This window comes from Octopus sinensis, linkage group LG18 (assembly GCF_006345805.1).
Source record: "Octopus sinensis linkage group LG18, ASM634580v1, whole genome shotgun sequence".
Classification (NCBI taxonomy): domain Eukaryota; kingdom Metazoa; phylum Mollusca; class Cephalopoda; order Octopoda; family Octopodidae; genus Octopus; species Octopus sinensis.
The window spans coordinates 47,882,874-47,905,552 of NC_043014.1; the positions used below are offsets into that span (position 1 = coordinate 47,882,874).

Consider the following 22,679-nt stretch of genomic DNA (forward strand, 5'->3'; position numbering starts at 1 on the left):
TATTATTTTTTCAGTTTGACCAACCCCAAGTATAACTATCTGTTTCAACAAGCGTTTTCACATCAGGAAATTTGCAAAACAAATAAACATAGTATATATATATATATATATAATGCAGGCATGGCTGTGTGGTAAGAAGCTTGCTTCCAAACTACATGGTTCTGGGTTCAGTCCAACAGCGTGGCACCTTGGGAAAGTGTCTTCTACTATAGCCTTGTGCCAACCAAAGCCTTGTGAGTGGATTTGGTACACAGAAACCAAAAGAAGCCCATTGTATCTATCTATCTATATCTATATATATATATATATATATATATATATATATATATGTCTGTGTCCCCCACCACCATCACTTGACAACTGATGTTGGTGTGTTTACATCCCCAGAACTTAGCGGTTCAGTTTTTTTAAATGCCACCGGCACAGGTATGTTCATGCAGCACCAACATGAGTGCATTTCATGTGGCACCAGCATCTGTAAAGGACAGGCCTGTATGTATGGATGACCGCGATTTTACCTAGCTTGACACTTCTGAAGAACAGCAAATCGCCAGAACTTCCGGTCTCTTGTCATTCTCTCAGTGAGGCCCCAGCTTCTGAAGATCCTTTTTCACCACTTCATACCATATCTTCCATGGGTTCCCTCCACAATTAGAGCAAGGCACTTCTTTATGCAGTTGTCCTCATCCAATATGCATCATATGGCCAAACCAGCAATCTTCTCTCTTGCACACAACATCTGATGCCTCTTCTACTCAGTATTCCTCTTAACACTTTCACACTCTATCATGTGTGCATACTGACATTACCCATCCACCAAAGCATGTTGGTTTCATTTCTTTCAAACTTTGCAAATTCTCTGTAGTAGCATAGCTGTATGTAAAACATGGGCCTTGTTGCATGTTCAGTATAGTATTCAGAGTTAAACTATAATTCTTTGGCATGTCTTTGGTTTAGCTCAGTCAGAGGAGGGAGATTAAGGACCGTGACCCTTTCCCAGAGTCTCTATGACATGTGGTAGGAGGAAAGGAGGAAGAACAGAGGGCACAACCCTTTCTAGGGATCTTGAGTAGTGGTAGAAAGGAGGGACACAGCCCTTTCCAAGGTTCTCTGTGAACAGTGGTAGGAGAAAAGGAAGGACAGAGAACAAGCCTTTCCAAGAGTCTGAGTAGTTGTGGAGAGGGAAGAAGGTTAGAGGACACGACCCTTTCTGGGGTTCTCTGTGGGTAGAGGTAGGAAGAAAGGAGTAAGTTATCTGTTGACTGGAGACTGGCTTCTGACAGTGGATTCTATTAAAGACAGCAAAGAGCCACACCTTACAGTTGGATCAACTGACAGTGTTTAGGACGGATCAATATTTTCATTACATGAATGAGATGGGTACTGGCTGGGGGATACCATCTGGATCAACGCTTTCATTGTATGGATTAGATGACGAAACTATTCATTGTGTATGTGTGTGTGTTTTACTGTAGATTCAGACTGATCGATGTCTTTTAAATCAAATTGGTGGAAACTGTATGAAGGCTCATCATACAGGTGTGTATGCAAATGTACATGTATGAGTGTATATGCATATATTTCCATACATGTGAGTAACTACGTGTATATTTATGCTCCACACCATCACAACAAACTGTTTGCGTGAAATGGTGATAATATATTTACATCCCCTGTCAATAAATTACCCTATACTTCTGTACTCTCAAAGTGAAAAAGATCCCTTACTTGAGAATGGACTCAGGTTCAGCAAGGGATAAGTATGTGGTTTTAACATAATGCTTTCTGTAATAAGCATTTGTCCAACCCATACTAGCAGGAAAAAACAAAAGTGGGCATATATATATATATATATATATATATATATATTAGTCATACGATATAGTGTATATTTAAACACACGAGGAATCCACTCAGAGGAATTCAACATGCTAGAAAGAACAGCTAGGTTCTATAACCACAAAAATTAGGGATAAAATTCAATAGGAACGACATTCCTGTTGAATTTTATCCCTAATTTTTGTGGTTATAGAACCTAGCTGTTCTTTCTAGCATGTTGAATTCCTATGAGTGGATTCCTTATGTGTTTAAATATACACTATATCGTATGACTAATATATAGTCTTTTGGACTAAATTTTACACGTTAGACCACTGGAAACGTAAATTTTAATTAATTTCCATTTCTCTTTGATATGATTAAAAGATTTTATATATATATATAAATATATATATATATATATACATACACACACACACGCGCATTTGTATGTACATTGTGGACTCACCTGTTGTAAACAACTGATGAGGGTTCCACAAATTCTGGCCGAACCACCTGCACAGGTAATTTGTTTATAGTAATTAAGTGTTTGTGCTGTGCACAAGCTATACAGGTGCATGGTGTACCACAAGTCAGATGTCGAAGTAACTGCAGAGCAGCATGAAATGAAGTGTTTTGCTCGAAAACACAATTCACTGTCCAGCCCAGTAGATGAAACTATAATCTTTTAATCATGAGTCCAACACCCTAACTACTAGGCCATACACCCATCACATATGCTATGTACACACACACACACACCATATTATGTACAGGTATATAGACATATTTATACAATACCTATACACACACACATTTATACAATGCTTTATACACATATCTATGCATCAATTTTAAGCTTTCACTACTAGTAGAAAGCTGCTCTTCTAATGAACTCTGCTCATGAATTAGTTTTCAAAGAATATGTATAATTAAAACAAAATTTTTTTTTTAAGGGAAAGTCAAATATTTACACATTATGACATTGTGTAATTATATTTGGCTATTTATTGCTTTAATTTGTCCATTTTTTTTTACTGGTTTAAAAAAAGAAATGTTTTATATTTTTGTGTGTGGTTTACCGTAGGTGTTGGTCGTGAGGGATTGTTGGAACTGTGAAAAGATGAGATGAAGACCATGGATTTCCTGACCTGTGATAGGGTGCTAAAAAGTTTCTCCTTTAAGGGTATCATGAAAGGCCTGGTTGGAGGCCTAACCTTCTAAGTTCTTTTACAGGGCTTCGAAAAACTGAAGGACCGCTGCAATAAGTGTGAGAATTTGAGATGGGAATATGTTGAATAAAATCATGATTAACTACTAATCCTCTTGTATTTTCTTTTACCCAAAAGCCAGTAACTTTCCAGTATCCCCTTGTATGTCCAGTCACAATAGGGGGTCCACAAAAGTAGGTGGGAGATTATGTTTGATAAGAATTTAAATCATTAATATTGTTATTGACACACAGAAATGGGAAGTTATGTTTGATATCATTAGAGAAAAAAATCATGCAAAACCAGAGTGGCGGCTAGTTTGGATTAGAACAATGGCAATATGGAAGTGGTGAGGTGCAGTTGAAGCGGAAACACAAAGAAAAGCTCAAATAAATGAGTGTTTTGTGAAAAATAGGACAGATAAAGTACGTTTCAGCTCATCTATACTCCTATGTACTTTGTACTTTGATTTAAACACTATCTTACTGGGATACAGCAATACTTCTACTGCTGTTATACTTACATCATGAATTTACTGAGATACCAAATTAGAGTTATACAACAACACAATAGACAACAACAACAACAAAAAAAGAAATGATTGTGAATGTGGTTACATGTACCAGAGTGAATCAAATTATTTGTAAGACAAATTTTTTTCCTGTTGGTAGAAAAATTAGCAGCTCATGTAACACCAAGCATAGTTTCCATCTAGTAACTGCATTTATTGCCACATGTTGTCTTCCTGAAGTGCAGTGGTTCACAACCTTTCCACTAACAAGGACCCCGTTTATTTAAATGAGTTTTCCCATGGGACCCCTTTTAATATGCTTATCCGCTGTGGTAAGGGATGGCTCTGTGGTAAGTAGCTTGCTTACCAACCACATGGTTCCGGGTTCAGTCCCACTGCGTGGCACCTTGGGCAAAGTGTCTTCTACTATAGCCTCGGGCCAACCAAAGCCTTGTGAGTGGATTTGGTAGACGGAAACTGAAAGAAGCCTGTTGTATATATGTGCATATATATGTTTGCATGTATGTTTGTGTGTCTGTCCCCCTAGCATTGCTTGACAACCGATGCTGGTGTGTTTATGTCCCCATTACTTAGCGGTTCGGCAAAAGAGACCGATAGAATAAGTACTGGGCTTACAAAGGATAAGTCCCGGGGTCGAGTTGCTCGACTAAAGGCGGTGCTCCAGCATGGCCGCAGTCAAATGACTGAAACAAGTAAAAGAGTAAAAGAGTTATGTGTATGTGTGTGTGTGTGTGTGTGTATGAAATTTTGAATTTAGTTCACGGACCCCTGGTACTACTTTTGCGGACCACCAGGGGTCTGCAGACCATAGGTTGGGAACCACGGCTCTGGTGGCTGTTTATATCACTAGACATTACCATCTAGTCTCTACAGAGCAGGTTCAAACATGGAATACCAGTTAAGTAGTCATTGTTCTTATTTACCATGCATGTAACTCTGTTTTTGCTAATTTCCAAAGTAAATGTTCAGTAATCATTTCTCTTTATATTAGTAATTTGTTACAATAGAGATCTTAAAAATACAAAACTTTTCAACATATTTCATCTACCGTTGCACAATTTAATTTTAATTTTTTTTTTTTTTTACCATCAGAAAAAACATTTTCAGATAAGATATGAGCCAAACATCCATTGCTTCTTGTATTTTTAGACAGTTCGTAGCAACAAAACATTGTTTCTATGCTATAATAAAACAATTGCCATTTCAAATATGAGATACCAGAGAGACACTGCATACAGACATGTGCATGCACTGGGGTCGATGTAATCGACTTAATTTGTTTGTCTGTCCTTGTTTGTCCCCTCTGTGTTTAGCCCCTTGTGGGTAATAAAGAAACACATATATATGCTAGGGTGCCAGTGTTGTCATTAATCATTTCTATCTTCAATAATGACAGTAAATATATTTACCTTAAATGTATTGAAATCAACAAAGAAAAGCTAAACTACAAACAGCTTCATCTGATTTTAAATAGAGACATTGATATGTAGTAGACTTTGCAAAACAATCTTGAAAAAAAAAAAACAATTTTTTTTTTTGTTCAATAGTATTCTTAACAAACTGAAAATTTCGAAAATTATGGAGAAATGACCACACAACAATGCAGAGCTTTTGCAGGTAACTTTTAACTGAATATTTTGTTCTCAAAAAGTTTCCTGTAGTGGCACTTATTTTATCTGTCCTGCCTCAAATTATGGAATAAACTGCCTGCGTCAGTTGTTGACTGCCATGACACTGCATCTTTTAAGGCCCTCATGCTTTCCGAAATCCGCCGAAACTACACCTGATTATATATACACTTTAGATGAGTTGTAGTGCACCTGAGCACTGTACACAATTATTATTATTATTATATTATTCTGAATCAGTAGACTGTTTGACCAATAACATTTCAACAGTGATCATCATCTGTAGCTTCATTCATTTTGGTATCATTCCTGTAGTGAGAGTCCCAATAGCTCAACGGTTTAGAGCACTGGTCTCGTAAACCAGGGGTCGTGGGTTCGAATCTCACTTAGAGCAATGCATCAGCATGTCTTTCTTTTCGGTATTTCGTCTGCCGATACGTTCTGCGTTCAAATTATGGAATAAACTGCCTGTGTCAGTTGTTGACTGCCATGACACTGCATCTTTTAAGGCCCTCATGCTTTCCGAAATCCGCCGAAACTACACCTGATTATATATACACTTTAGATGAGTTGTAGTGCACCTGAGCACTGTACACAATTATTATTATTATTATTATTATTATTATTATTATTTCTATGATATTGAGTGCCACACCAGGGAAAAAATAATAATAATAAAAACAGTTGAAAGTAGGACGTGGATGATTAACCTAGTGATTGGTTAATGGATTATTGAAATGTGCACCTGAGCACTGTATACAATAATTTCATTATTATTATTAATAATAATAATAAACATTGTGTACAGTGCTCAGGTGCACTACAACTCATCGAAAGTGTATATATAATCAGGTGTAGTTTCGACGGATTTCGGAAAGCATGAGGGCCTTAAAGGATGCAGTGTCATGGCAGTCAACAACTGATGCAGGCAGTTTATTACATGCTTCAGCAACTCTGAGTGTGAAGAAATGTTTCCGAAAGTCATGGGAGCTGTGTTGTTTTCTGACTTTGTAGGCATGTCCACGTGTGTTAGACACATGGAGATCAAAAAGGTGTTCAGTGTTGTTATTGGTGAGGTGGTTGATAACTTTGTGGGCGTTTACCAAGTCCGTCGCCAAACGCCGGAGCTTCAGTGAATCCATGCCCAGGGAAACAAGGCGCTCAGAATATGGTAGGTGTCTGATGGAGGGTATGCGTTTGGTTGCACGTCTCTGAACAGATTCCAGGAGGTCAATGTTCTGAGCAAGATAGGGGTTCCAAACTGATGATGCGAATTCCAAGTGTGGTCGTACCATAGCTGTATACAGTTTTAAATAGATGGCTGGAGAGCGGCTAACAAAAGTCTTATTGACGTCTGTATATAAAGCAAAGGTTAATACCACTGGGTGTTACAATTTTATTTCGGGATGAATAACTCCTCGCATTTTTTTACTACCAAGTCAGTAACATTTGGATTCCGTGACGCACTATTTTATTTCATATTTTTCAATGAGCTAAGCAACACACACAAAAAAAGACCAATAAATAACAATCAAGGAAGTTAACTCCAATGTTATAGAAATTATCTCCCTTCCCTTGACACGACACATGTGAGTGAGTGCGCGTGCGGCGATGAATGTAGGGGAAAAAAAGAGAGATTGACTGACCTGTACTGTCGACTGTAGTGCCCAGCCGTTGTATACTGTTGTGTGCCGAGTGTGGAGCTTTGTAGACTACAAGGGTGACATCATCCTCATCATCACGGGAGGGAGTCGGAGGAAGTTGGCGACGACTGATATAGAAGGTAATGATAATGATGTTGGAAGTCGGTTATAGTAATGAGATTAACTTTGCACACAGATATATACATAGTAGTGAGAAAAACAATTATGAGGTACGCTAAAGTATAATTCTTGCATCAGCCTAAACTACATAAAGATAAGCTGTATAAGACTTGTACCTGAAGGTAAATGGAGCTAACAATAATTTCATATTGTTATACACAACTCACTGTTACTATGGTTATACTCTTTTACTCTTTTACTTGTTTCAGTCATTTGACTGCGGCCATGCTGGAGCACCGCCTTTAGTCGAGCAACTCGACCCCGGGACTTATTCTTTGTAAGCCCAGTACTTATTCTATCGGTCTCTTTTGCCGAACCGCTAAGTGACGGGGACGTAAACACACCAGCATCGGTTGTCAAGCAATGCTAGGGGGACAAACACAAACACACACACACACGTACATATATATACATATATACGACAGGCTTCTTTCAGTTTCCGCCTACCAAATCCACTCACAAGGCATTGGTCGGCCCAGGGCTATAGCAGAAGACACTTGCCCAAGATGCCACACAGTGGGACTGAACCCGGAACCATGTGGTTGGTTAGCAAGCTACTTACCACACAGCCACTCCTGCGCCTACGTAATTATGCGTAATTAAAAAAAAAAAAAAGAAGCATAACAGACCAAAGTGTTAAATGTAAACGCTCTCAGCTCCGTCCCTACCCCCTACGTCTCTGACACTCATACTGGTCTTTATGATAACCAGTATTAGTATAGACAACCCAGTGTACATATGTTAACATGAACGCAGTAAAAGGTATATTTTAACATGATCAAACCAGTAATAAGTTCACAGAGAAACCCAAGTGCATATCCCTTCAGCATATAAACTGACCACATCTGGCCCAAATATTCTATCTGTTTCATCTTCGAACTGACCAGAATCCATCCTCTCACTCCTACCTTATAATCACATCACTGAATTCTTGAAGCTACAAGATAACGCATGATTAATTCAAAACAATGCAAATAAATAAGCATTACACTTGATACAGTAATATGAATATTAACATGAATAAATTAGAATGGGTACATTAGCATAAATAAAACAGTATGTGTTTAGATGCACACACTAGTATGTATATGTTAATATGGACAAACCAGTATATATTAACAGACAAACCAGTATGTATGTATGTATAAACACAGATAAACTAGTATGTAAATATTAATATACCCAAGCTTGGGACATACAGGGTGTTTGGGTTAAATTTGACAGTTTGCATAAGAAGGAAACGCATACACAAATTCCCATCCAAAAATAAATGTATTTTAAAAAACCAAAAAAATCTCATCTAGAATATGACTGGGAGATAACAATTTACTCAAAGTAGATAAGATGAGCACCTAACTTTACGACTTTACATTTCAATGACTGATGGAAGAGGGGACACTGAATACATGGTCAGACCAACACAGTCCTCTCTCTTGCACATTACATCACATGTCCGCACCAAAACAGTTCTCTTTCTCTTACACATTCAATTCCTCTGATATCAAGTTTTCCTTTCAGTTTACTTCTGCTCCGTTATTCCTCATCATCGGCGTTTAACATCCGCCTTCCATGCATGCATGGGTAGAAAACTACCCCAGGCTACTGTATCTGTTTTGGCAAGGATTTTACAGCTAGATGCCCTTCCAAACACCAATCACTCTGCAAAGTGGACTCAGTGCTTTTTACATGGCACTAGCACAGGTGAGGTTAGTTTTGGCATGATTTTTACAGCTGGTTGCCCTTCCAAATGCCAACCACTTTACAGTGTGGACTGGATGCTATTCAAGTGCCACCAACACTGGCAGGGTAATCAAGTAACTCACAAGACCAGGAATTTTGAGAGGGGCAGGGCATTTGAGGAGAGGAACTTGTGTCAGAGGATGAAAGCTTAGAGTGTGACAGAAACAGATAAGCAGAAACAGGTGTCTTGCTATAATGGAAGGGGCACTGGAGATAATAATACAGTGTCAGATGATAAAAGGTTAGAGAGTGACGGAAATAGAGAGGCAGAAATGGGTATCTTGCTATAGAGGAGGTAAATGGTTATCATTTCTTTCCAACCTTACTTCACACTCATTTCACTCTCACATTTCATGCAGTATTGTGCAATTTGCTCCTCAACCACGCAGAGAATTGTTTTGTTGCCAGCAGAGATAAAAGTTCTCTGAACTCTTTCTTCTCCAATCTTACTCTAGGTACTATGCTTTCAGAAACATCTATTTTCCACTGTGGATTAGGTCACCTTGGTAACAGAAGCTATTGACCACATCTCATTTAATTCAAAACAATTTTGTGTTAATACAGAGTGGGTGGGGAGCAATAGCTTAACTATTCAGGGTATCAATGGTTTCACCATGTTATTTAAGAATGTGTGTGTGTCTCACTCTGGAATAAGAACAAGTTAATCCTGTTGCTCCAGTGTGAGGGGTCCCAATAGGTTAACCTTGTTACTTTAGCTCAGTGGAGGGGACACATTATTTCATTTAAAACAGAAATAAGACAAAGTGTGAGTAAAATTTACCTGGGAGGTTTTGGTGAAGAATTTGGTGAATGTAAAGGAGATGATAGCGGTGATGGTCGCCGTGGTGGTACTGGGGGTGGTGCTACATCTTTCTGGGAGGCATTTGGAGAGCCGAATGGGGATTTATCGCGATACTGGAACATAAAAATGGAGAGAAAAAAAAAATTAGAATTGGACAAACAGACATTCCAGAAGTAAAGGATTATTTAAGCATGTCTTATATTCAAAATCCTGACAGATCTAAGAGATATTCAATAATCTCTCTCTCTTATCATATATACATATATATATAACTGTTTAAGGCAAAACCTAAAGCCACAATCAAATATCCTTGGCAAGACAAGAGTGTCATAGCCGATTTAAACATCCATGTAGAATAAACTTAATAGGTCGATTCCTCATCCATTAAAACTGGAGGCAGAGTCCATCATACATATTACATATATATAATTTTTTTTCTCTTTTCTTTTGTCTCTTTCTCATATGTGTATGCAAGTGTGTCTGTGTAGTTGTGAAAGAGTAGTAGCAATAATTTGTGTGGTTCTGTGGGTCTCTTCTATACTGATAACCACAGACAGGCACACAGATGTGAAACATTACCTGGTCCTTTGGGTGGACAACTAGAGCCTGTAAATTCGATGTGCTCTGACAGGGGTCCTGAAAATAGAGATAAAATGAACATCCAACTTTACATTTCAATGACTGATGGAAGGGGTAACATTGAATACATGCCAGATTACACACACACACACAAACTTTATTGTTTGCTAACCAACTATATCATAGTGTACTACCTTCTTATTTCTTTATTGCCCACAAGGGGCTAAACACAGATAGGACAAACAAGGACAGACAAACAGATTAAGTCGATTACATCGACCCCAGTGCGTAACTGGTACTTAATTTATCGACCCCGAAAGGATGAAAGGCAAAGTCGACCTCGGCGGAATTTGAACTCAGAACGTAGCGGCAGACGAAATACCGCTAAGCATTTCGCCCGGCGTGCTAACGTTTCTGCCAGCTCGCTGCCTTCTGTCAACCAGGTAGACTGAGGTTGCAGACCAAGGGGGTTTGAACCCATAACTTGGGTCATGTTACAGTCCTGGAACCTTATTAGATATGCCATGCATCACCACAGTCATCCTTCCCTTAATCATTATTACCAATACCACCATCTCTCCCCCTTCATCACTAATAATGCCATCCTAACCATCACCACCACCATCATCATACTTTAATGACTGACGTCACATGTGACAAGTCAAGGTGTGTCCAATAACAAAATAGCACTTATTAACACACCACTAATTAGCAAACATTTGAAGTCACTAAGTAAATCACTAGAAATTGTGTGTATGTGTGTGCTAAATGTGTGATAACTATCAGTATGTGGAATGTTTTAGTCTCTATATGGGATATGTGTGTGTGTTTGTACGAGTGTATATGTGTATGTGTGTGTGTGTACATGCACATGTATGTGTGTGTTTGTATATATGTATGTGTACATGTGTGTGCGTAGGCATGTTTATGTATGAAAGATAAAAGAATTCAGGTTGAATCAGCAATGCTGTAATGTTTTAAGGAGGAAGTGGAAGGGAGGTTGTCCTAATTAATGATACCCCCAGTTTTTTGTCCTAATTATTAATACCCATAACTCTTTGCCCAAATTAATAATACCCAGTTTTTCCTGAAATAATACCTTTAGTTTATGCCCTAGTTAATAAAATCCTCAGCTTTTGTCCTAATAAATAAAATCTAGTTTTTGTCCTAATTAATAAAATCCAGTTTTTGTCCTAATCAATAAAATCCTCAGCTTTTGTCCTAATTAATAAAATCTAGTTTTGTCCTAATTAATAAAATCCAGTTTTTGTCCTAATCAATAAAATCCAGAGTTTTTGTCTTAGTTAATAAAATCCAGTTTTTGTCCTAATTAATAAAATCCAGTTTTTCTTCTTTCTTTTTGGTCCTCATTAATACCCAAATTTTCAGATTTGAGGGCTGTCAAGCAACATTATACATCTTCATACAGTGTTGGTTCATCTACTATCACTGCTGCTGAGTCAATGGTTAACATACCACAATCTGACCAAAACAGTGTTAGTAGTTACTAATATGTACCATGGGTAAGGTTGGGTTCAGTTCCTGGTGGTACGTTGTGTCCTTGAGCAAGACACTTTATTTCACGTTGCTCCAGTCCACTCAGCTGGCAAAAGTGAGTAGCACTTGTATTTCAAAGAGCCAGCATTGTCACATTCTGTGTCACATTGAATCTCCTACATTAAGGGTATGTATGTCTGTGGAGTGCTCAGCCCCTTGCATGTTAATTCCATAAGCAGGCTGTTCCATTGATCGGATCAACTGGAACACCCATTGTTGTAAGGTGCATGGGAACGTACTGATTGCTATCAGAACTACTGCGCAATGGATGTCTTAGTTTGAAATCTGGAATCAGACAGAGAAGTATAGGAGAGGTAACAGGACGAGGAGAACATCCTGATGTGTTGTGTGACTGGAACTGACAAAGCAGGGTAGAGGCAGAGCAAAAGGAAAGGGGACGAGGGTGGAAGGTGCCTCTACTGCCCTCTAGGAGCAGAATTTTCTATCATGTCAGTAAATTAAGGTGGTGGGGGGAGACACCAAGTGCTGAGAACCTTCACCATGTTACTGACAGACTGAGACCCCTTACAGAGGGTCATTGCAGAAGGGAAGGAGCCACAGCTGGCCAAAAGCAAAAAATATAACTTACCTCATCATCTTCATCATCCTGAATGAGATTTTCTCGGCATTCGTTCAACTTACACAAAGATTTTGGATCAAAAGGATCAACCACCACCTGCTCTGTCCCTTTGATTTCACAACGACAGAATGGACAACCCTGTCCACCTTCAACGTCCTGGCAACGAGAAAGAGGAAACCCAACATTTAAAGGATCAGTCATCAAACATTCCTGAAACGTTTAAGGTGCGATTAATTAGTGTGAATGTTGGTAGTACGTTAGCATTTGCTGACAGTATTATTATTATTATTATTATTATTATTATTAATTCATTTTTTTTAACTGTGGAACTCAAGTTGATAAAGCTATAAATAACAATATATTGGGCCAAAAACCCTAGTCAAAAATTAATTATTTAACATCTCTTGAAATTTCTAAATTCATATGACAAATTATTAATATCAACATTACCATACTTATTACAACAGAGTTCAAAATCAGCCAATGTGACCAACTCTCATCCCACCCAAGGTTCATCAAATATTGAGGCAAACTAAATTGATTTTAACCTTCCACTAACACATGTAGCCAAACTGGTAGAATTGTAGGCATGTGGGAATAAAATGCCTAGTAACATTTCTTTCGGTGGTTTATGTCCATAGTTCAATTTCTGCCAAGGCCAACTTTGGCTTTCATCCTTTCAGGGTCGATAAAAACAAGCATCAGTTGAAAACACTGAGGTTGAAATAATCAACCACCTCCATCTCCACCCTAAATTTCAGTAGAAAGAATTATTATTATTATTATTATTATTATTAAGGAGGTGAGCTGGTAGAATCGTTAGCACACAGGACGAAATGCTCAGAGACATTTCTTTTGTCTTTATGTTCTGTGTTTGAATTCTGCTGAGGTTGTCTTTACCTTTCATCCTTTCAGTGCCAATAAAATAAGTACCAGTTAAGTACTGGAGTCAATTTAATTGACAAACCCCCTCCCCTAAGAAAAAAAGGTTAGGTCTTGAGCCTATAGAACAATGGTTCCCAAATTTTTTCAGGCTGCTGCCCCCGTGACACCCAGGCCACATTCCTAGTACCCCCCATCCCAAACAGATCTCTTCTTGAAGCAAATTCAAAACAACTGTATTTCACAAATAAAATTTAACCTAATGACCCCATTATTTTGTTGTTTTTATATGAATCACTACCCCATTATTACCCCTCTTTTTACATGAATCATGACCTCATTGTCGCCCCATTTTTCTTCAATGATCCCTTGGAACTTCCACCACCCCCAAGGGGGCAATACCATCCACTTTGGGAACCACCTTTATAGAAAAATACTATTCCTGCCATTAACAAATGCAACAATCATTGATTAGGCAAAAGAGTTATGCCTCTTTAAATTCCAAGTTCAAATCTTGGAGTTGACTGCCTTCTGGTCCTTCAGGGGTTGATAAAATAAAATACCAGTTAAACATTGACGATGATCTAATCAATTATACCCTTTCTGGTTATCTTGTGCCTGTATTATGTAATAATTACTTCAAATATTGATACATGGACAGCAATTTTAGGAGGGGAGTTAAGTCATTTACATCAACCCCAGTACTTGACTGATAAATTTCTACCTTTGGAAGCTTTAAACATTAAATGTTTCCAAGATGAGATACTAGTCAGTCTATTAAATATAACACTAAACAAGCCCACTATATATTCTGATTAAAAATGTAAACAAAATTATAATTATTATACTCCAGAGATACAAGATGATTTGAATGAAGTTTGAACTACTATACTTAAAATATCCATTTAGAAATAATTGTGGTGGCAAAAAATGAAAACGAAAAAAAAAAAATGTTAACTCAATGACAAATTATTTTAGTTCAGTAAATAAGGGAGACAAGTTCAGGAATGTTTTAGTTTTATTAAACCTCCACAGCAAAGTGGTGATTTGATCCCTCCTACCCAAGAAGCAGATGAAACAATGACACTACTTTGCTCAAGCAGATGCGACCTCAGTTATTTTGCTCAACTAAACATTTTGAATCAACCCTTTCATTACCATATTCCTATTTCTTTATTACCCACAAGGGGCTAAACATAGAGGGGACAAACAAGGACAGACATAGGTATTAAGTCGATTACATCGACCCCAGAGCGAAACTGGTACTTAATTTATCGACCCCGAAAGGATGAAAGGCAAAGTCAACCTCAGCGGAATTTGAACTCACAACGTAACGACAGACGAAATACCGCTAAGCATTTCATCCGGCATGCTAACGTTTCTGCCAGCTCGCTGCCTTCATTACCATATTCCTAATGAAATGCATTGTCTTCTTTGCACTTAATTTTTGAAACTAATGAAAAATTTAGTAAAATAATTTTGTTGTTAAGCAGGTGTTTCGAACATAAATCAACATGAAATTTTTATGCGAAGCTTTTTTTTAGATCACTTTAAAGCAGAAAGTTTGTATTATAGAACAAGGGACAGTCTCAAGCAGATTAGTATGAAAATGGTTAAGTTTTCAACATTGTCTCATTAAACTGGGTAAATAATAGTCTATATTTTTCAGTGAAAATATTACAAAAACCAACCATTGTTAATATAAAGACACTAAAATATGAGATAATATTTAATAAGTGAGATGATTGTTAATTGAACATACAGTTGTCGGTCTGTTTGAAACATTTCAATGTGAAACTAAGGAAACAAATATTTTTCACAACACATTTAGAATTTTCTGGAACAAAGGCTGTAGACTGGCAGGATTGGTTGTGAATTAGGGGGAAAAAAGTGCCGTATGGTATTTAGTAACAACCCTTTACATAGTCAAACCAGACCTGAATCCTTAGGCTATATTTATGATATGATGCCAGTGGAAGAACAAGAACCAAATAGCTGGAAAAATAACCATGAAACTAGAAGCTTTACCTTCTCAAATCAGTACCATGGCAATTTGAAAACACTTTAGAAATTAAGGTTAGACAGGAACCAAATATATATCAAAGACAACCAGATGACAATCAGAGAACAAATTGGAGTGTGACCATGCTGGGGCAACACTTTACATTGTAAATATATATACTAATTATTGTCATATATATACAGTCACCATCATCATCTTTTAATGGCCACCTTCCATGCTGGCACAAATTAGAAACTTTTGCATCACTCCGAAAAGCTCTATCTGCGACGATTTCATCTCAATCAAAGGAGAGGGGCTTTCTCCGTCCGGGTTGCGGATCCGTGGAATAAGCTGCCGGACGAGATAGTGAAGATGCAGACGACAGCTCAGTTCAAAGTCTCTATTGACCAGAAATGGCCTGAACTCTTTGCATGAACACCCTCCCTGTACATAACTCCATGTCCCCCTACATGGCCTTGCTTTTTGCTTTTTGAGCCAAAAAATTAACTTAACTGAACTATAATTTGATGAGTCTCAAGACTGCATCATGGTCCAATGTCTACTTTGACATAATTCCTATTGCTGGATGCCCTTCCTAACTGACCACACACACACACACAAACACATGCACAAGGCAGGCCTCTTTTCAGTTTCCATCAAGCAAGTTTCTTCAAACAGCATTGGTTCGCCCAGACTGGACTAAAAGACATTTGCCCAAAGTTGCAAACAGTGCAATCTGAACTTGAAGCCATGTGATTGAGAAGTGGACTTATGAGCCATATTTGTGCCTAAGCATTGTAAATGTATACACTGTAAATACTGCTTGTGTGTGTGTGTGTGTGTGTGTGTGTGTGTGTGTGTGTGTATGTATGTATGTATATATATATATATATATAAAATCCATTCTGTCTGTCTGTGTGTGTGGCTTCTAGGATCTCAGGCATCCTCCATCCAATTGCACTCAAATTTGATATGTAGATACCGACGGTATCAGGGAGTGTATAAGTCTTGAAAAAATTACAAAAATCGATTCCAGGTGAGAATGCGATTGATAAAGCTGTGGGAAATCGCTTTTCTTTGGAATATAAAAAAGTCAATCTTTATTTCTTCTTTTGCTGGTGTCTCAAATTTAGGTTAAATCAGTGTTTCTCAAAGGGGAGGCCTATGGGACGGTCGGACAAGTTGTTTTGAAAACATTTGGTTTAAATGTTTGACAACTCAGCACCGTCCATTGGACAGGGAGTGTTTTGCTCATATATATATATATTATATATATATATATATATATGACAAATATGGTTAATAGTTTGGAAACCAAAATTTTAAGTCATCTTAAACCATTTACATACTTATTCAGAAATGCTGAATTAAGGCTAATAATTAATATCTCAATAAAATCCTGGTCAGTACTGGTTTCAGAATATTGTGTGATCATAGTAATATATTGGGTCATTCCATAAATAATGTGGTTTTTTTTAATTGTATGAACTAAAAGCCAGAGGGGGACAGGATAAACTATCTGCACTAGTTTGCTAAAAAGCAGGTAATAATTTTACTTGGTCTTATTCTTAGTGCAAGTTTTGAAGAGTGCAGGCAGTTCAATTTTAAGCTATTTTGTCAAAGCTATAATGGAAGTGATGAGGTATATTCAACACATTTTGTTTTACGAGTTCAATAAAGACAGCAATACAACAAAGTGCAAGGAATATTAATATATGGCGATCAGATAATAATTGTAAGTCAGTGTCAACGGTGGTTCCAGATATTCCAAGCCAGAAACTACAGCCTGGAAGACAAGACTCATCCTGGAAGATCTGTAGAGCTCAATGAGGATGTCCTGCAAATTCTGGTGGAACAGAATCCTAACATAATTGTTGAGGAACTAACAGAGAAGCTTGGATTTGGTGATTCAACCATTCATTGACACCTGTGTGCCATCGGAAAAGTCAGCAAATTGGGTCAATGGTTTCCTCACAAACTTTCCAAGGCTAATCATGCACAGCGGGTGAATGCATGCTCTTCTTTGCTGACACATCTCATGAATGAACCTTTTTTGGACTGATTAGTGACTGGTGATGAGAAATGGGTTCTCTATAAAAATGTCAAGAACTGAAGACAGTGGATAGGGAAAAGAGAAACACCATCATCCCACATGAAAGAAGGTCTTCACTCACGTAAGGTGTTGTTATCTGTTAGGTGGGATACGGAAGGTTAAGTCTACTTTGAACTTTTAAACCCAAACCAAATGATATGAAAGGAGATCTACTGCGAGCAGCTTAATTGGTTTAAGTCAGCACAAGAAGAAAAACAACCATCTTTGGTTTCAAGACAAAAGGTGTTCTTCCATCAGGATAATGCCCAGCCACATACAGCAAGGATGACATTCCAAAGGGTGGAGCAGTCTGAACGGGAAACGATGCCCCACCCACCATATTCGCTGGACATTGCCCCATCTGATTATCATTTATTCTGCAGTCTTCAAAATCATTTGGACGGAAAAAATATGAATTCTGTAGACAAGGTGAGAAGAGTACTGGAGGAGTATTTTTCGTCACAGACAAGTGAATTTTGGAAGAGGGGCTTTACAAGTCTACCAGATAGATGGAAGAGCATTGTAGAAAATGAAGGAGAGTATATTTTAGATTAAAAAAGAACTTTATCTTAATTTTGAAAAATAAAAGTATTAAAAAACTGCATTATTTACGGGATGATCCAATACATTAACATATGCACACATGAATATATATATATATATATATATATATGAGTTCATTGTTTAAACCTCGCCAAGATAAATATTTAAACCACCTGATGAATGACTGTGACTTGAAAATTTAAAGAAATTAACAGCCATGAAACGATCGTAGTGATATATTAATTATATTTTTTTAATAATTTTGTTATATATTTAAATAATATAAATTAAATAATCTTATGTATTGGCTTAAGTTTTTCATTGTATGATTTGCCTAATAGTGGTTTTGTCTCTAATTTAATATAATATATATAAATACACACATGCATGTATACACAAATACATGTGCGTGTGTGTGTGTGTGTACATACACACTGTATACAGACAAGCACTACGTATATACATACACAAACAAACTATATATATACGTGTATGTATAGGATAATATAAATATATTTTGCTTTTTCTGTAAAAAGCACTTTAGCTGAGAAAGTGACACATGGCCACAAAAGGTTGTCAACGAGTGATGCTGGAACAGAAGATATGTGTGGGAGGAGAAATGATGTAAAAGTGTTTGAAGGAGACGGCTGACAGTTAAGAGTTTCACAGCATCACTGCAGTTGCTACAGACAACATCATCATCATCTCAATGTTTTTAATCACCATAACAACAGCATGTCTTGGCTACAATAGTTGGGCCGGTTTCATCAGTGGTCGGCTTGTGTGGGCAGCACAGGTTATAATAGCAGCTGTGCTGGTTTCACCAGTGGTCGGCTTTTGTGGGCAGCAAGGCTACAGTTAGTTGTGCCAGCCTCACCACCAGTGGTGGTCATGTGTGGGTAGCAAGAGTGTAGTGGACAAAAGAGTCCAATTATTGTTGAATGAGATCTTTAGAAATAAGTCCTTTGTTCAGTTTGTGAAGTAATGTCAGATGGTTTAATACACACACACACACACACACACACACACACGTGTGTATACATACGTGTGTGTGCGTGTGTGTGTGTATATCTTGATACTCTGTGGATTGAGATCCCCAATGAGAGGCTCTTTTACTCTTTTGCTTCTTTCAGTCACTTGACTGCGGCCATGCTGGAGCACTGCCTTTGGTCAAGCAAATCGACCCCAGGACTTATTCTTCGTAAGCCTAGTACTTATTCTATCGGTCTCTCTTGCCGAACCGCCAAGCTACAGGGACGTAAACACACCACCATCGGTTGTGAAACGATGCTGGGGGTGGGGGCAAACACAGACACACACACACAACAGGCTTCTTTCAGTTTCCGTCTACCAAATCCATTCAAGGCTTTGGTCGGCCTGAGGCTATAGTAGAAGACACTTGCCCAAGGTGCCACACAGTGGGAATGAACCCGGAACCATGTGGTTGGTAAGCAAGCTACTTACCACACAACCGCTGTCGATAATAAATTGTTAAATATGTATAGAATGCAAATTAGTAGCTTGTGTTTTCTGAAGCTGTGATTTGATTTGCATATAAACAAACTGGCTACTTTTTTCTCTGGAATTGATCAAGTGATGGAGACACCATTGATCAGAGCTGAATAAGGTTTGAAAATCAATTACGGCTGTTCATTATTGTTTCAATCTATAGGTATACAGGGATGGCCATAAGTCACTTTATCCATTTCTTTATTATTTATAGAAATGGGTAAAGCAACAGTCTTCTAACCTATGTCCTCTGCCCACTTTTTCTCTCACCAGACTTATGTTCCACTGACCCCGTCTATTAACAATACATACATCCAGGCTTGCCTCATTTCTATCCAACCGTAACCCTTCTTCCATGTTTGATAACTATGCTTAGTCGACATGCAATAGCACACTTTGTACACTGCTTGATAATTATGGTTTCAAATTTTGGCACAAGGCTAGTAAGTTTAGGGAAGAGATAACTCAGTTTCATTGACCCCAGTGCCTAACCGATACTTATTTTATCAATGCCGAAAGAATAAAAAAAAAAAAAGTAAGCCACAGCAGAATTTGAACTCCGAATGTAAATATCCAGAAGAAAGGCCACAAAGCATTTTGTTCAACTCTCCAAAAATTCTGCCAGCTCGCTGCCATAACTAATTAATTAACAAATTAATTAATTAATAATTATTTCCCATATAGAAAATACTAAGCTAGACATTGCAATTGCATTTTAATGCTACTTTATTTTTTTCAATCCCAAATGGAGGAAACGTAAAGTCAGTTGAGATGGGATTTCCACTCAGAATGTTATGGTTTGTAATTAAATGTGCTTTCAATTTTGCTATGCACTACTGATAATTGTTATTTATGACTCAGTCAGAAGACCCAGAAATAATACTAATAATAATAATAATAGTAATAATACTCCTGTTGCTGGTAATTTTGAGAGGCAGGGAAGTCAATTACACCAACCCCGCAGCCCAACTGGTACTTATTTTATAGACCCCAAAAGGACGAAAAGCAAAGTCGACAACAGCTGAATTTGAACTCAGAACAAAAACAGGTGAAATACCACTAAGCATTTTGTTCAGGTAATGATTATGCCTGTTCACTGCCTTAATTAGGTATGAGATCAGGAATTTGTGAATCTCTTCCCTATTCTCTCATATTCACCTTCTCTGTACCTTTAGGGTACACTTAGCACCTCATCACCAATATCTTTGCTCACTTTCTATCTTGCTGGGAGAGTTCTGTATCTCTTCTACAGCAAGACACAAATTACTACAGCACAAAGCCACTTCCCTCAATACTGCACCCTCACTCAGCTGTAGTGGAGAAGGCTAGCCACTGGATTTGGTTGAAAAGAGACGATGAGCGATGGCTAGAAGAATATTGAGCTTTATTTGATAACCAGCAGATCTAGCAAGTGGGGCCTCATATCAGTGAGGGGGGCCGGTGCGTATTGATGCCATTGAGAGGTAGGTCCCAAAACGGTGCACATTCTCTCCTGATGATACCATACACTTGCTGGCTTCCAGTATGCAGAGATTTTGACTGGTAGCACTTGCATGTGCAAGTTGTTTGCAAGACATCTAGCTGAGAGAGTCCTGTATCTCTTCTACAGCAAGACACTAGTTACTACAGCACAAAGCCACTTCCCTCAATACTGCACCCTCACTCAGTTGTAGTGTCTCATCTTGCAAGTTTCTTGAACATCCCACAAGTACTGGTGCCATGAAAAAAATGCACACTGTGCTTTCTGTATATGGTTGGTGTTAGGAAGGGCATCCAACCATCGACACAATGCCAAAGCTGACATCAGAGCTCAACACAATCCTCCAGCTTGTTGGATCCTGTTGAATTGCTTGACCCATACTGGTAGGGAAGACAGAAGTTAAATGATCATGATGATAATGATGACTAATTGATCAAATTGATCCCCAATATTTGGCTGGCACTTTATTGTACTGACCCTGAGAGGATGAAAGGCAAAATTGATCTTGACAGCATTTGAACTCAGAACGTAAAAGCATTTTATCTGTCATTCAGGCAATTCTGCCAACCTACCACCCTAATAATAATAATAATATAATAATATATTCTGCTCAATACCACAGATTTGCTTGTCAGTTGTTTGACCTTAACCAGTTGAGCAGGTCCCTTAGTGGGGGAGCATCATAGCCATGTGTTGAGAGGGATTCTTTGGGGTTTGAATAATTCGTCTTTGGAAACATGGGTGGTTCTTTCAACATCCTTAAACAACCCTTATTCAGGGACCTTTTGAGCGGGATGGGCTACTCAACCTGAAGAAAATTCTAACTGGGCCCCACCTGCAAGGTCATGTGCTGTTTATCTTGATATGAGATCACCATGTCGCGCACACATGGTTGTGATGCATGTGACTAGTGTACCCTTATCAGATGGGTAGTCATGATGGGTATACTGGGCTTCATATATTTTACCCCAGTGTCACTTTGATGGCATGCACTGCTCTCTCACTCAATAATAATAATAATTCTTTCTACTATAGGTACAAGGCCTGTGATTCTTGGGGGAGGGAGATTAGTCGATTACAACGACCCCAGTGTTTCACTAGTACTTAATAATTTATCAACCCCCAATAATAATAATAATAATAATAATAATAATAATAATTAGTTCCATTTGAATGCAACTGGTGTTAGGTGGATTGGTGAAGGTATATAGTAAGTAATAAAACAATTATAATACATGCCTGCCCTACCTGCCACTGGTTAAGACAAGGAGTACAAAGCAGGTGACCACAAGGTTCTATGCGGATATCCTTATCATTTTCAGCACATATTTTGCACAGCTGGAAAGTTGAGCCCATCTCACAGTAGAGTTCATATTGCTCCTGAGTAACTTTTATATGGTCCTCCTGACAGTCCTGGACGAGGAAACTTAAGTCTGGATTGATACTCCGACCATCGGGATAGAGAAAACTGCAAAGTAGAAGCAGAAACAGTATGGCTGTGTTAATATTGAAGATATATTAATTACACAAACACACACACACATGATATATATATATAAAGTTAATCCAAACAAGAAAGCACACAAAAAAACACAACAACGCGAGGACGTGGAACAAATAAAGTATTATTGGACACTCAGGAAAGGAGGGTTTAACGTTTCGAGCAGAGCTCTTCGTCGGAAACATAGGAGAAGGAAAGATCCAGAGAAGGGAAGACAGAGGAAAAAAAATCGACAACGGTACACAAGAGGTCACATTTTGAAAGCATATATATATATATATATATATATATATCACCATGATAGATCGTTAGCCACAACACACATTTTTTATCCTCTCCTTGTTTTTTTCTGTGTCCCTTTCTGTAGAAGAGCGTAGGCTCAAAACATAAAAGACTTTTT

At 38.0% G+C, this 22,679-nt stretch overlaps 1 protein-coding gene and 1 non-coding gene across 4 annotated transcripts in view; one reads left to right on the top strand and one right to left on the bottom strand.

Moving 5' to 3' along the window:
* The window catches only part of LOC115221506 (E3 ubiquitin-protein ligase CBL-B), a 123,251-nt gene that overhangs the window by 10,794 nt on the left and 89,778 nt on the right, over positions 1-22,679 (bottom strand). For 2 of the 3 annotated variants that reach the window (XM_029791706.2, XM_029791704.2), the window contains exons 5-9: positions 22,018-22,246; positions 12,280-12,426; positions 10,134-10,190; positions 9,534-9,667; positions 6,836-6,960 (exon numbers count right to left, since the gene is read on the bottom strand). In XM_029791706.2, the coding sequence (XP_029647566.1) occupies positions 6,836-6,960; positions 9,534-9,667; positions 10,134-10,190; positions 12,280-12,426; positions 22,018-22,246 (692 nt within the window). The remainder of the gene's footprint in view (positions 1-6,835; positions 6,961-9,533; positions 9,668-10,133; positions 10,191-12,279; positions 12,427-22,017; positions 22,247-22,679) is intronic. The other variant, XM_029791705.2, reaches the window with a different exon arrangement.
* Positions 5,510-5,583, top strand: Trnat-cgu. Its single transcript has one exon. It is a non-coding gene; the product is annotated as a tRNA-Thr (tRNA).